Genomic DNA, 16,004 nt, shown 5'->3' on the forward strand with positions numbered 1-16,004 from the left:
TTCTGGCTATCCCTGTGCATGTGTGTGGCTAGCTCACTGCCCTGACTCAAAGGCCAGGTCCGGCAGAGGTCCTGTGTTTTTAGTCAGCCATGAACTATTTGGAGGAAAACGTCATAGGGGAGCCACGGCACAATTTCCACAGCTGAATATGAAGCAGTGACCACAAAGTAAACTCGGAAACGGAGAACCTTCTGTGCTCCTGCAAGTATCCTGTGAAAGCCCGCCTGCCCGCCCACGCTAGCCCCAGGGCCCTCTGTGAGCCAGCTCAGGGCACAGTGGTGGCACAGAGCAGAGGGGCAGTGGGACTCCACCTGAAGCTCCTTCTCCCTCAGCAGTTCCTGGAACACCTTATGTCTCCACAGACAGAGGGCGGCCAGCGTCCAGTCTGCAGAAGGCAGGCACAGGGGTCTCCACGGAACATCCTCCACAGTATCCACACAGGGAGGCTCTCGGGCTTCAGAGAAGAGTCTCAGCACAACAAACTGGAACTGAAAATAGACCTGTTTCTCCTCAGACACTCAGGAAGACATGAACAACATGGACTCTGGCTCGTGTGGACACACTTGACCACAACTCCAGCCACACACCTCAGCGCAGAGCCCTGCATGGAGATCCCACACCAGACTGGCTGAGAGTCCTGCACACCTACCTCCCAGGCCCCCACTATCCCCAGCACCTGCACTGAATGCCTGCTGGTTCCACATGCGAGCTTACTGGGATGAACCCACTCTTCTTTCCCATCAAGAGACTAAGCTGTTCCCCAAGCTCAATGAGCATGTACAGATAGGCTAAGTCTGGGTCAGAAGCTGGCCCACACTCTCCTGACAGCCAAAACAGTGCTGGCAAGGTAGTGCCCCCATGCTGCAGTGTTTGACCCAACATACTTGGTCTTTAATGAGCCCCATGTGGGGTCTGCTCCAGGGATCACCACTGTGCAGTGTGTCCAAACAGTGCCACCCAGTGTCCTGTAGCCCTTTCTCCATTTCTACTACTCTTCAGAGGCACCTGGTGGTGGCCCTTCAATACTGTGGACATCACTATGACCTGAAATAGCACCCCAAACCCCCAGGAGCCATCTCTGACCCAGGGAGCTGTCCCTGATGCCTGCGAGAGCCACCCCTGACCCCCAAGAGTCACCCCAGGCTCTGACTTAATCCAACTGGTCAAGCCCAGGAATCTGCATTTTCAAAAGCTTCTCCATCTAATTCCTCTTACCGTGATTCAGGAGTCACCATTTGCCTGCATGTTTAAGATTTCTAAGAGCCCCCCCTTGAACTCTTCTGTGCTCTGATGAGTCTTTACCACGTGGAAGCCCTGTGTGGAGACCAAGTGCTCCTCCCTCACCTGTGCTAATTTTCAGCACCTGGCAGTTGGCAGTGCTGTGTTGTTACTATCACCTCATGTACAGAAGTGGGGAGACATGCGGAGTCTGGGGGCTCCACTCAATTAGAGGCAGATACTGAGCAGACTCACCTTCTTCACGAGGCCTGGAGGCACTTGGCTGGGCACAGTGGCATCCGACTTAGAGGGAGGTCTGCACAAGGCATAAGAAATCACTGCTGTACAAAACCTAGGAAAGAAACCAGAGGCCATGTAGTCCACATAATGCCCAGCTCAGAGGAGGTAGGCTGGACAGCACAGATGAATCTGATGAATTCTTAATGGCACCACAGTGTGCACGTGCACTGGTCACCCCCTGGCATGTCTCAAGCAGACACTGGGACACTTGAAACAGCAGAAATGGGCTGAAGATGAGGTGGGGGTATGTTTAGAGATGGAGGACAATGATAGCCTGGAGGCCCTATGTGCGTGCCTTGGAGTCTCACAGAAAGGGCTCAGCTGACCTCTGTGAGTGTACGCCATCACACCACCTAATGTGGCTACCGGGCTGGACACAGGCCCGTCTGAGGCAGGCCTTGAGGAATGCCCGAGCCCCCAGCAGTCGCATCTTCCACCCCTAAGTACCACCTCTCCATCCATGACCCACAGTCAGACCCAGGACTGGAACCACAGCTGACTAGCCACAGGATGACAGCAGAGAGTGACCACCATGACAGCAAGAGCACTAAAAGACGTGGGTGCTGTTTACAAAACACCAGTGACTTCCACAAAGACTGAGTAACAAGGTCCTATCCTAACATACAAAGACATCACGCCTGCAAATACTCCCCAGCACACACACATACCCATTCATACCCATTCACACACACCCCCAGCCACTCATGCGTATGCACCCCCCATACATTCACACCCACCCCCCACACCCGTGCATGCACATACACACACCCCAGACATTCACACCCCCCCACACCACACCCCCAGCCACTCATGCGTATGCACCCCCCATACATTCACACCACCCCCCCACACCCGTGCATGCACATACACACACCCCAGACATTCACACCCCCCCACACCACCAGCCACTCATGCGTATGCACCCCCCATACATTCACACACACACCACATACCCGGCCACTCCCGCGCGTGCACATACACACACCCCAGACATTCACACCCCCCACACACACACCACCAGCCACTCATGCATATGCACCCCCATAGACATTCTCACACACACACACTCTCCCTCTTTCTCTCTCTCTCACACACACACACAGACACACACACACACTCTCCCTCTTTCTCTCTCACACACACACACACACACAGAGTCAGACCAAGGAAGACATCTTGCCTGCTGGCAAGACCTGTGCCAGGTAGGTGGCACAACTCCTCCCACAACACATGAGCTGCAGGTGCCCCTCAGAAAAGGGTGGGAGCTCCTGCCGGCAGGGCTCACCTCACACAGAAGAGCAGAGAGTCCCTGGTTCTGCAGGGTAACAGGTTGTCCAGGAACTCAGCCATGGAGAGGCTCTGGGTGGAAGCAGGTGGGTTCAGGTCCACGTGTGGCAATCCTGGCCCTGACCTGGCCAGGTGGACAGCCAGCGCTGCGAGCCCCACCACGTGGAAAGCACTCAAATGAGGACCCTGGAGTGGATAGAGGGGCATGCCAGGAGAGGGGCACTGGATACCCCACAGCTGCCACCCTGGGACCACAGAGTATCACTGCTGCCTCATTCTCACCAGTACTCCATCTCACTGGAGACATGGTGTTCTCTTTGTGGGGCAGTGATGAAACAGACCCCTTATCACACAGGTGATATGGTCATCCTCCATCAAGGACACGCTTCCTTGTCTGAGCACTGGCCTGGGGTTGGCGGCAGCCACACTCAGGACTTACCTGGTAGAGCAGCAGCTGGCACAGGCGAGTCAGCACCAACGGCAGGAGCTTGTGTCCACATAGTAGCTTCACTAAAAGCACTGCCCAGGATCCCTGACTGCGGAGAGTGCCCGGTGAATTGGGCCCTCCCTCAATACAGGAGCCCTGAGTCACAATCTGCCCCCATCAATGATAGCTGTGTGTTAGCAGGAAAACAGGACAGTCAGGGCTGAGCCAGAGGCCTTCCTCAGTTTGGAAGCCCAAGGCAATGAGGTCTGCACCCAAGAGAGCTGTCGTTTGTTGGGGGAAGCTGGTTGCAGCTTACCAGCCTACAAGGTGGCAGGATCCCTGCCTAAGCCATGAAGGAAATTCTAGGTCCCCAAGAAGCTAGCGAATGCTCTACCTGTGTGGTGGGGCAAAGCTGGATGCAGCCACGAGGCTCTGGCAGAAGTTGGTGAGCAGCAGATCCACAACCTGGGAGGAGACAAGGCCGATGTAATGTTCATGTCCAGGGCGTGTATCACGTCACAGCCAAGGACAAGCCAGGCTACGGACTCCAGTTCACATAGTGTTGATACCTGTCGATACCTAGTGTCGATGCCATAGTCAGTACCTGAGGCCATGGCCACAGCAGCCTGGTGTCTCTAAGAAAACCAGGACCACCGCCTTCCTCCTCACAGCAGGACAGAATGTTTTACTCCCTTATACGTGATACACGTGATCTGTTGTACACACTTCACGTTCCCGCCAGACAGGCAGCCCACTCCTCATACAAACATAACATGTGCAAATAAAGGCAGTCTGAGATGTCCTGTGCATGCAGCCAATCCCCGAGCTCTCCCACACACCTCCTGCTCTGGCCTCTTCAGCTCTGGAGCAAGAAGGTCAAGCTGAATCTTTGGTGTTGCGACATCATCTTCCCTGAGACCCAAGGCAGTGTGCACTCGATCAGAAATGATGGCAATGTGTGCGGACACCACTGTGGATGGGAGAGGGCATGGGAGGAGGCTGAGGCTATACGCCTGTGGACAGTACAGCCTAGTCCCATATGTCCCCCCCCCCAGGAGATCTCTGCAGCCCAGCACTGGAGGATAAGATGCCCCCTGCACTCACCCAGGCTACAGAGAAATCCTTATCATCTCAAGGATGCAGACGGAACTCTGGCCCCAGTAAGGAACCAGCGGCATAACCCAAGCCAGCACCACAAACGATGTGGACCTGCTGCTCTGACCTCAGCCCGACCCTGTCACGGAATCCTCACCATCATGCTGCATAGGCTCTGTCATGCCATCTCTGAGTGCTCCTAGCACAGCCTCAAGTGCACCTAGGGCACCTTCAGCACAGCTGGGCTCGGCCTCCATGGGGGCTGCAGAGGGGATACAGGACGGGGTCACTGCAGGGCCTTTGATCATCCATGTGCAGAGACAACTGCCATCCTTCCATGGTGCTGGCTGGCATTGGGGTATCTGTCGTGTGATGGAAGCCACTCTCCGACATGTCACAGCAGAGCCGACAGTTACGAACAAAGGTGACTAAGTGATACCACCACCAAGAAGGTGTTAGGTGAGACCGAGGAATGACTGACCAGATCTGTGGTACCAACATTCAAGAACACACAGGCCACGGGAGACTTGGGACTGGCCAGATGTTGCAGTACTTACACCTAAGAGCATGCAGGCCAAGAGACATTGAGGACTGACCAGATGCTGTGGTAACAATATCCCTAAGTGACCAACCCAAAGACTGTGGTATCAACACCCCTCAGAGCATGGTGGCCAAGCCAGGCCAAGGACCACTACTGTGTCATGGGCAAGGAGAGAGTCACCAGCCCTTTCTCCCCATTAGGGCATCAGGAGACAGGCTGAAGAATCCAGAAAATACAATGTTACCTTCTCTCACCTCTTTACAGATTTAACACAAAAGATGGGATATATGAGCAAACACTTTCAAAAAAAAGGTGTGTTGTTCAAGGTCTAGGATGTCCGCATTACAAAGGAGGATGTGCTTGCTCTCTCTATGTCTCCACACAAGGCCCAGCTCTGGTGCCACGAGTGTTGGGAGAGACTTTGTCTAGTACACTGTCATGTGGGCTCAATCAGGAAACCCAAAGTGAGCAGGGTTCAGAGGTATCTGCTGCTAACACCTATCACATAAATCATTTGAAAAGGTTTCATTCTCTGCCACTGAGTCACTGAGTCGGTTCTGATCTTCCATCCGGTTTTCAAGGTAAATTCCAACAGAAGGAGTCTGCCCATGTTTCTCCAGTGGAGCAGTGGTGGGTCTGAACCACTGGAGGTGAGGACACTACTCTGTGAGAGCATGTCATCAGAGCTTCCTGGAAGGCCATTCAGAAGCCCCCAAAGTAGGGTCCTGCAGTAAGGAGGCCTAGGCCACGGGAGAGGGAGTGTGGGGTGGCCAGCCAGCCCCGGCAAGGTGAGGTATGGCACCTCCCCACCCAATCCAGCACAACTAGCGCCTGAGCTTATGGGCACTGCCTCAGGTGTAGACAGCTCAGGCCCACTTCTCCGTACTCTTTACTTGGAAGCCAAATAGCTAACCCAGCAGACAGAGCAAGAGAATGGTCAGCACATGGAGAGGTCGCCTCACTCGGGCCCTGCAGCTATAGACGGAACTCGACAAACAGAATGATGGTACTATCTCACGGCACCTTTGATGGACAGGTCTAGGGGAGAAGGACAGAGTGTAGGAACCCCAGTGATGGTCCACACACCACTGACTCAGTCATATGTCTCTTCGGCATTCCAGTTTTCAAATTCAGACCACATGCAGATAGCTGCCCTGTGCATGGTCCCTATGAGAACCCAAGGCCACATTCAGTGTGCCACAACAGACAGGAGAGACAGACAACATGTAGATCCTCAGTAAATGACAAGTGACAACTCTGGGTCTTGCATGCATGGGACACTCTCAGGAAGAGCATAGGCTGACAGCTAAGGCTCTATGAGGAACAGCTAACACATAGTATTGCTTGAAGCACTACGAGGACCCAGCAGGGAGCAGTCACCTAGGCCAGTCTGTCCAGCAGTAAGGTTGAGGGGGAGCAATCTGATCAGAAGATCTGGGAGGACCAGTGGAACCTGGTATTGACCAATGGGACCCACTGTCCTCTAGTAATATATGCCCAGTCCCATCTATCTACATAGACCTGGTGTCCTCCAGTGAGACACAACAAGTCCCATCTATCTATATAGAGCCAGTGCCCTCCAGAGACACACACCTGGTCTCATCTATCTATACAGAGCCACTGTTCACCATTGAGACACACCTGGTACCATCTATCTACACAGATTCAGTGTCCTCCAGAGACACACCCTGGTATCATTTATCTAGAGACTCTGGTATTGTCCAATGAGACCAGGTGTCACGTGGAAGAGGTGGTGTTAGTTAAAGAGGCTAAGAGATTGCAAGGGACCTTGAAGGAGCATGTTATCTTGTGAGACCCAGAATCAAGAAAGAGGACAGAATGCAGACTGAGATGACCCTTGGTGGACCTTACTCTCTGGTTTCTTCTCTTCAGCAGTGGAACAGGCTTGGTGGTAGCTCGAGTACAGTGACAGAGGAATTTTATCGGCTCTAGATCAGAAAAAAATGTGAACACAAAGTCAACTCATCTGTGATTCAAAGTCATTGTCAAGGTTACAACTGAAAAATAAGTGGAATATATATAAGTGAACAATAGACTAAATTCGAATAACCCAACAAGTCAGTACAGTAGTTTTTTCAAGAAAAACATCACGTGAGGGTGTACACTGTTCGAAATATCGACTGAAGTCTCACAGCATGTCCCCCATGAGTCCCTGGCAGGACATACCACACAACACATACAGACTTTAATCTCCAAATCACAGTCACCCCACCCCGGGTCTCTGAGGTCATGAATTGCTCTGAGAGAAGTTACAACCACCTTTCTCCCACAGAAAAAGTGGTGCATTTGAAACATCAATCTTTTTGGTAAGCAGCCCTACTAGTATGCTGTTGTTAGGAGCCCTTGAATTGAAACCAACTCATAGCTGACCCTCCAGAAGATTTTCTGTGGCTCGAAATCATATGAGAGGAAGACTGTCCAGTTTTTTTCTGTTGAGCAGCTAGTGGATTCAAACTGTGTGTCTTTGGGTTGGCAGCACAGCCTCTTACCAGTAGGCCACCAGACATCCACACTATTTTTAGCTCTTTGATTTAATTTTTAGTAATTTCCAAATTCTAACATATACTAATTAGCAAGTAATACTAAGAGAAACACACCAATCATCACCTTTAGAAAAATGGAAAAACTATACATGTCCTAGACAAGGACTTGAAAGTCTCAGGCAGCCTCCGCTGGCATCCAACACGGCGGACAGTCTGCACGGCCAGCGCCAGCACCGCTGTTACCCTTTCCACCAGAGGTCTCCAGGGGGCACTGCAGACATACCACAGGGGGACCGTGTCCCATGACCAAGAAGACACAGAGGGGATGCCTAACAAGATCAAGACCACGACTAAGAAGCTGCAAGACCCACTCCCAGCCCTGGCCCTGCGCTACACAGCGACAGAACCTGGAGAAGTAGAGTGAGGCACAGAGGCAGCCATGAGAGAGCCACCATGACAACCTAGTCTGACCGACAAGGTCCAACCAGTCAACTTCAGCTGACGTTTTATAAAAATATCTACACTGAATCAGTTCTGCTACTTAGAAACTGTCGGCACGAGGCCAGGTCAGTGTACTGTATACCTTTTCAGGGACTCGATGAAGGCCACACGGAGGTCAGGGATCTTAGGCAGCTGTGAGAACCGGAAAACGAATGAGATGCCATACAGTACACAGTCTCCAGGCGGCACGAAGTATGGGGTCTACATACTGACCACTCGTGGTGTGAGCAGGGCGGGCAGGAAGTGTGACAGGTAGTAGGGCCTCCTGAAGATGCTGTGACACAGAAGAGCAGGTGGTCAGGCATGTAGTCAACAGAGACCCCCAGGAGTACAGGCACTCCTCTCCTCTCACGGCTGGGACAGTGTATCGAGTACAAGGTCTCTTTTTCCCACTGTTTCAGGAAATGTCATCAAAGAATCTGGGACACTGCTTATTTTGCACCTCTGGGCCCACTCTGTATCCCTAGCCAGTGACCCTGGAACACTGCCACCCTGTACCCCAGTTCTGTTCACCAGTCCCTTGACTTTGCCAGCCTGGTACCCCAAATCTGTGACCCTGAGATACTGTCCACTCTGCAGCCCTGTTCTGTACCCTTGAGCCCACTCTGTACCCTAGTTCTATGAATCTGGGACACAGCCTACTCTGCACTCTGGCAGGGACATGGCTGGTCTCTTCTCAGGCCCTGTGGACATTTTCCTTGGAGCTGCTCTCTGCATTCTGTAAAATGAAATTAGTTCAAAGTCCTCAGTATCAGGATTTTAAATGCCTGCCCCCTACGGAGCACACAGGTAGCAAGCTGACTTCAAATGGGTTTTGGACCAAATCAAATTCGGTCTAAGTCGACTGCTGAGCTCCTCCACTGACTGCGTAGCAATCACCACGTATGTACCCGTGCTGCTCTACATGGGGTCTGTCCACATCCACTACGATGAAGTAGGCCAAGAGATCAGTGCAGAGCAGGCCCACAGACCTGTTCTGGAAGAAATGGTCTCATAGTCCAGGCCTCTACTTTGACCAAGTGCAGGCTCTAGCCCCCCAGTGGAGCATGGGTTAAGACCGTAAACAAGATGTCTCCCTTGTGCAGCTGTGCCGACAGGTAGGGTATGCTCACCTTGCCTCCATCACAGGAGCTGGGATCTTCCCTGTGTGTGCAAACACCTCGAGAGCCCTCTCCACATCCTGGAGTGCTTGGCTGTGGGGCTGCCAAGAGTGGGCGAGGGAACGGAGGAGTCAGATGAAGATATACCCTACCTCTGCACGAGATGAAGGTCAAGGGTGTGGGTGGCCCAGGAATCCCCACAAACCCCTGAAAGAAGGGTAATCACAGTGCTGCTGCACTCAGAAACTAAGGAGTTTGGAAACTTGGTCTCAGGAAGTTGCAGCACCCTTGGCTAGGTAGAAGGGGTGCTTGGGCCACTTTCTCTGACCAAGTGCCACTGCCATGTCCCATCCCACCCGCTCTGGGCTCCCTTCCCATTCCCCTTCCACCTGCCCATGGGGGAGCAGTCTGGATGGACCTAAACACCTCAGGTAGAAAGAAAAGATACTTAACAGGGTTTGGGAACAGCAAGGTATTTTCAACAGAAATCTACATGACATCAAAGACTGTACATCATCTAGAAGCAAAGTGTGTTGAAGTGAAAAAGATACTAAAGCCAGAAGAGGTTCCTCTTCCCAGGGACTGGCCATAGCACAGCTCACAAACAAGGACTGTGTCACCCCTGCTGCCCAAACAAGCAGACCCTCCTCCAAACCCCGTCACTGAGGTTCCTGAGTGACACTTCAAGCGCTGGGGATATGTGCTGTCAACCCCTCCTGACAGGGCCTTCTGTCATGGCATTCACAGCACCTGCTGGGACATCTGTTCCCAGGATCACACCAGCCCAAACCTGCACAGGTCCAACTATCCACCACACACAGAAACTGTTTACTCTGGACCAAGAAGACAGGACCCTGGACTAAGCCAGCTCACCTGTGTGCTACCTGCTGATGACAGGTCCTCATAGAGCCCCATGTCCTCTATAGAAACCTTCCAAGGAGACAGGAAGAGGTGTGAGTACATGGAGGGTAGCCATCAGTAGGACGCTGTGCAGGGAGTCTGACTTGCCTTGAGGTCAGCCAATCGTGTTCGGGCCAGAGTGACATAGTCAGTGAGCAGGGGTCGCAGTCTTTCTGGGACCAGAGGTGGGTAAAGCATGTGCACCTGGCAGAGACACGCATGTGAGGGCTAGAACATCCACTCTCATGAGGACTTGAAGGGCAAGACACAACCCAGTTCTCAGAGCTGCACAGGCAGCATGTCAGAACAGACCAGAGAGAAGTCAGTCTGGCCAACCCTCAGGGACTAAGGCCAGGGGGCTGAGGTCATGTGGGAAGGTCAGGATGGCAGTGCTGTCAGAGAGACTGCAAGAACAGGAAGGGCAGAGGAGATAATGACCTCACCCAAAAGACTGTCTCAAGGTCAATCCCAAATAAGAACCCAGACAAAGTGGAGGGGCTGAAAGGTGAAAGGAACAGGGGTCAGTAAAGGACTGAGAGGGAAGGGGGTGTGAGGCAGGGGATAGAGTAGGGCAGAGAGGGAATCGGGTGAAAGAGGAGGGGTAAGAGGAACAAGGGTCAGAGGCGAACTGAGGGGAGGGAGTGAAAGGGTCGGGGGTCCGAGGTGGACTGGGAGGGAAGGTGGAAGGGGAGCGTGTGAGAGGGTCGGGGGTGAAAGCAGAGCTGAGAAGAGAGACCATGAGGGGAGATCCTCCTCTCTGACCAGACAGCAACTTGGTGACAATGATGTCAATGACAAAAACAAACAGAGAGATGTCTCTGGGATCTCACTCACTGAGTCCCACCCACTCTCTATCTGCCACCCTCTCTAACCCTGCGCTACCGGAGGTGGGAAAATAGATCTGAGTGGCCTGCAGAACTGTGGAGCCCCTCACCTTCAGGTACTGAGGGCCTTCAAAGGGCACAAGGTCCGACAGGAATGTGAAGAGGAACACCACTGCCTTCTTGCTGTGGGCATGGGGGCCACGGGCACTGCCAAAGGTGGCCTGGAGGGGACACAGGCGTGAGTCTGGGCATCAACCCTCCAATCTGACCACTGTGAAAATTGACACAACTGTCCACACATCAGGACACCTGCTGTTGCTGCACAAGCTGCAGCTAGAACTCTGTGGACGAGTGCAGTGGCCAGGAGACTACGCCAATGGCAGCTTTCCACAGAATGGCCATGCATGCCCTCATGAGGGTCTCTCCACTTGAAAAATATCACAGTCACCCTTGTGGGGCCTTTGCTTGTTAGGAGGGGAAGGCGGGGCTGTCTAGGGTATCAGCCCCAGGGATCCCGCAGATGAGAGGAGGGCTGTCTGGTCATCAGCTCTAGTGTTCATATAGAGGGAAGGCCATGAGTACACCAGAGCAGACCCTCTCTGGCCAGGGTGGCCACTGCTGGGCTCAAGAAAGGAGGGTCTCCCAGGATTGGAGGGAATGAGGGGGACTGGCAGTCTCTCCCTCCGCATGACTATAGGTACTACCCTATTCCAGCAGGGATTATAAGAGAACCACATGCAGATGGACAATACAGAGCCCAGGTGATGCCTGTGGTTTTAGAAAAAAAGATCTCAGTCTTGTAGGGTCTGAGAAGATAGGAGTCTAGGACTTCCCCCACATGCCCACCTCTCCACCCGCTGGCCCCGAGCACGCACCTTGAACCAATCCACATAGGGGGGGAACATGTTGGGACCCTCCAGTGCAGCCTGGCGCACAATCAAGAAGGCAGGGACCAGGCTCTCCAGGTCAAAGCTCTCAAATGCACGGGATACCAGGTGAGCCACCCAGTCTGGGGAGAAGCCACAGGGTCAAACAAGACAAAGATCCCATGGGGAGAAGCCACATCTGTTGTGCTAGTGGTATCTGGACACAGAAGAGCACACGGATGCACACCTCATGGCCCCAGGTAAGCTGTGATGGAGACTGGTGCACTCCTGCACAAATTAGCTTATGCCTAGTGGCTATCTAGTGACCTATACACAGGTTAAACACAGGTGCATGCAAACACATGTGTGCACACACTGACAAAGCATGACTCAAGTCTCTGCTGATACGCACCTGTGACAAGCTGCTGTGCATCTGGGAGGCAAATGATCAGGGTGGACACACAACACAGCACGTGCTGCCAGTTCACCTCATGCATGTCTATAACTTCCTGCAGGTGGCCAAGCAGCTCCTTGGGACTTAACATCATGAAGAGCTGAAACAAAAGTGGCCGATTCCTTTTTGTGGGAGCAAGCCCTCAGCAAAGACTGATCTCCCTCACCTCATGGCCACTCCACACTCATCAGAAAGGACTGAGATTATGGCGGAGTGGCCTTGGATGCTGGACAAGTTTTCCTTCCTTAGGTATTTCAGAAACGGTGAGTGAGAACTGATGTGTGCCACGGACCTGGCCCCAAAGCGGGCTGCCTGTCAGGTGACTCCACATCAACCATCTAACAAGGGTTAAGGGGCCCAAGAACTGAAGCCTCATTACCTGCACATGGCACTCAGGAGTAAGCAGGGGGACACCCACCCTGTGGTGCAGGCCACTGAGCAGAGGGGAACAGTGAGGAGTCCCGTGGGAACACCTACCTTGTGGAATAGGCCGCTGAGCAGAGGAGATGTCCTTGCAAAGCTCCATTCTCTCTGCCTCTGAATGGCATCTGACACTGCTTGAGAGATCACCAGGAGCTCAGCAGTATGGCCAACATGCATCTGCAGGCCGACACTGAGTTACACTGTACTGACTGCTTTCTTCTGTCAGCAAGGAGGACTTTTTGACGAGCTGTTTTCTGTTAGAGACCGTCTTCAGCTCAGCCATGGGCCTGGGTCTCTCGACAGTAGTACACATTGTTTTCATAAAAACAGGGCTCCTTTGCCCATGTTGCCAGGCGATTCACATTCTCCTGCATGAGTGCCTAGTATTCCACTAAGTATGAACCCTAGGAATGTGCTATGACGAAGGGCGAGCACAAAGACTTGGGACATGATATGACCATGGGTGAGCATGATGACCTGGGACAAGCTATGACCACAGGTGACCATGGACTTGCAGGAGATGCTAGGACCATGGGTAAGCAAAGTGACCACAGGTGAGCACTGTGACACAGAACAGGCTGCTCTGTCACTGTCCCAGAGTCTACAGCATCCATGCCTCCATGTATTCCATCCACAAAAGACAGCACCATGAACCCTGTACCAAGGAGTAACCCAAGAGAATGTTACTGAGGTCACCATGTCCCCATGGGCTATGACACTGCCCCTCACCAGGCACCCACCTCTCAGCACGGGGTTATGGGTGAGAATCTGCGTCAAGGTGTGGGTGAAAAATCGCCTTGGGGTCTCTGGTGTTGCTGTGCTGCCATAGTTGTGTCCACTGAATATCCTGAGCCTATGAATAGGGGAGATGGCTCAGAAGGGGCACTATGGCTACCCTCAGTGTCTGAGGGTGACCAGGACTGTCCCTACATATGAGGCTGCAGTCACCAAGGCACAGGCCCACAGCCCCAGAACCCTTCTGCTTCAAAGCCTGGGTAGGTTCCCTAACCAACAAGTTCAGCTTCAGCAGGAAAAACAATGGGGCTGCCAAATAGTCAGGACACCCTGCAGGATGGCACGGGGGCTACATCCCTCCACTGGGATCAGGACTCAGGGTGCTATCAGGGTCACATGCTCCTACAGGGGACAAGACTCAGAGTGCCATCAGAGTCACATGTGCCTAAAGGACTCTGGGAACAGTAGAGTCTCAGAAGAAGTTGACTGTGTCTCCAGGAAAAAAGACCTCCGGACTTCTAAGTGACATCTGATTTTAAAATGCTGGCAGCTAATAAAAACATTTACAAGCCAACAATCAACAGGAACCTGGCCAGACCTGGGGTCCAAGCAGAGACCACAAGCAGATGCAGGAGTGAGCAGAAACTGAGTGGAAAGGGAACACTCTGGGGCTCATGGAAGGAAGATGACTAGCAGGGATCCTGGAGTACGAGCTGCTGCGGTCGCGCCACACCATCACGGGGCTTCTACCCGCCCAATGACTCACCAGCATGGGGCAGGCCCCAGTGTGGCAGAGGCCTCTTGCTCACTAGCAGTCACAGCTTCCAGGGTGGCTGGGGACAGACATAGGGATGGAACGTAGACGTGAGCTCCAAGGGCCCCAGCACCTCCACTGTGCCAAGCAGGGCTGCAGAAACGCTTAGTAAGTGCCTCTAGTTTTCCTTGACCTGAAGGAGGGCACCCGAACACTAACTCCTCAGGCCACTGTCAGTGATGATCCTGGGCTCGCCGCCTCACATGCACAATAACCCAGTTATCTGGCCAGGTCATGGCCAGCTCTGGGTGGGCGAGCAGGATGTGAAGACCCAGGGGTGTGGGGCAGCAGAGAGTACAATGACACCAGGATGAAGGGCGAATGAGGAATGCAGGGCACAATGATGCCAGAATGGAGGGGAATGGGTGGGTGCACGAAGCACAATGATGCCCTAGTGAAGGGGGAATGGGGTGCAGGAGCACAGGGCACTGATGTAGGTGTGCAGACGCCTGTATAGGGAAGGGTCCTAAGGTGGGACACTGAGCAGGGGAGACAAGCTGGAGGGAGGGACATGAGTGCACTGGGAGAGCCTGTGAGGGGAGGCATGCAGGACACTGCTGAGGAGGGACAGGAGGCCCTGGCAAGGGGGGTTGTACAGGACACAGCAATCCAATTCTAAGGGCCATCACAGACGTTTGGGTAACTAGATATACTCCCAAATATGCTTGCTGATGATTCCAACCCAACAACCGAGTGACTGGAAAGAGACCACTCACTTCTGGTTCATCTCCTATACGCTGACACTAGGGAGCTGCTCCTTCAGTAACTGACAATGAGAACCTCTGGTCCGGAGCTCAAAACCCAGAACCGGCTCTCATGCCACAACCCAGTGGAACTCACAACTGAGGTGAGTTCACAGAGCGACGGTCAGAAAGTAGCCTCAGCACCCACTGGTTGCAGGAGGTGGACAGAGAAATGCCAATTGCCCGGAAGGAACCCTCAGCACAGCACATCGCCAGCACTCACTATTCAGCAGGCTCTGCAGGACCGCAGTGGACACCTATGGGGACAGGGACTACATGACTGAACAGTATACACAGACTGACCCTGCACTACAGGTGCTCCAGCCAGGATGGGCTGTGAACCTCCAGAGCTCAAGAAAGGGAGACAGGGTCTGAGGTGCTATACACAGTGATCTCCAGAGGCCGGGTCAGGGGCCAAGGTGCTGCACGCATTGACTCCAGAGCCCAGGACAGAGAGACAGGACACCGAAATGCTGCATGCCATGACTCCAGAGCCCGGGACCAGGAGACAGAAGGGTGGAGAAAACTAAACGGACAGAGTCCTAGGGCGAGGCCTATGGAGGCACTCAAGCATGGGGGCATTCCAAGTGGCTTCTCCCTCCATCACCCCTACCTGGGGCAGCTTCTCCTGTTCCACATCTCTTCTCAGATCCGACTTTTCCTGAAATCCCGTCAAAACAAACATGCGTACAAAATCTGAAAATGACAAAACCAAGCTATTTGTACACAGCCTCTGCCTCCCAAGGAAAGTGGCTGGCACGCCACTATGTCAAACGGGTGAGGGTATTTGCAGGCCAAAGTTGACCATTCAGGTTTGGTATATGCCATCTTAAAGGGAAACACCCATTAAAGTTTATCATGAAGGCTATTTTTTTCCTCTAAAGACACAAAACGGCTGTCCATTTCCAAGGGCTATGGTGGGGAGCAGGGAGTTCCTGACGGCCTAGTCACACTATTCAAATGCACCAGGTGCTCTGTGGCAGAAAGATGGGCAATCTCCCCAGGGATTGATTACCTCTGAAAACCTGCTAGAGGGTCAGCTATGAGTTGATTCTGACTAGATGGGATACAACAACAGTGGGGACAAAGCTCACCAAAATCCCACTTCAAAAACTGACATTTACAGGGGGATGCACCATTCTGGGCAAGAGACATTAAAAAGATTCACCTCTTAAAAGGAATACAATCAAAGCAACTGAAGTAAAAGACTTTCTGCCAAGTCTACATTTATATCAAAATGTCAAAAGCTTTCTTTACTATTTAATATTTAAT

At 52.8% G+C, this 16,004-nt stretch overlaps 1 protein-coding gene across 1 annotated transcript in view; it reads right to left on the bottom strand.

Moving 5' to 3' along the window:
- Nucleotides 1-16,004, bottom strand: part of FANCA (Fanconi anemia, complementation group A) — a 44,049-nt gene that overhangs the window by 9,213 nt on the left and 18,832 nt on the right. Inside the window, exons 8-28 of the mRNA XM_006902866.1 lie at nt 15,346-15,428; nt 14,956-14,989; nt 13,942-14,008; nt 13,181-13,293; nt 12,495-12,571; nt 11,976-12,117; nt 11,573-11,706; nt 10,808-10,918; nt 9,982-10,077; nt 9,847-9,903; nt 8,986-9,074; nt 8,087-8,147; nt 7,956-8,005; nt 6,741-6,817; nt 4,485-4,589; nt 4,072-4,202; nt 3,627-3,697; nt 3,245-3,341; nt 2,804-2,991; nt 1,474-1,570; nt 312-488 (exon numbers count right to left, since the gene is read on the bottom strand). Coding sequence (XP_006902928.1) covers nt 312-488; nt 1,474-1,570; nt 2,804-2,991; nt 3,245-3,341; nt 3,627-3,697; nt 4,072-4,202; nt 4,485-4,589; nt 6,741-6,817; nt 7,956-8,005; nt 8,087-8,147; nt 8,986-9,074; nt 9,847-9,903; nt 9,982-10,077; nt 10,808-10,918; nt 11,573-11,706; nt 11,976-12,117; nt 12,495-12,571; nt 13,181-13,293; nt 13,942-14,008; nt 14,956-14,989; nt 15,346-15,428 — 2,057 coding nt within the window. The remainder of the gene's footprint in view (nt 1-311; nt 489-1,473; nt 1,571-2,803; nt 2,992-3,244; nt 3,342-3,626; nt 3,698-4,071; nt 4,203-4,484; nt 4,590-6,740; nt 6,818-7,955; nt 8,006-8,086; nt 8,148-8,985; nt 9,075-9,846; nt 9,904-9,981; nt 10,078-10,807; nt 10,919-11,572; nt 11,707-11,975; nt 12,118-12,494; nt 12,572-13,180; nt 13,294-13,941; nt 14,009-14,955; nt 14,990-15,345; nt 15,429-16,004) is intronic.

This window comes from Elephantulus edwardii, unplaced genomic scaffold (assembly GCF_000299155.1).
Source record: "Elephantulus edwardii isolate Elephantulus edwardi_28Jun2011 unplaced genomic scaffold, EleEdw1.0 scaffold00463, whole genome shotgun sequence".
In the NCBI taxonomy this organism is placed as follows: Eukaryota; Metazoa; Chordata; class Mammalia; order Macroscelidea; family Macroscelididae; genus Elephantulus; species Elephantulus edwardii.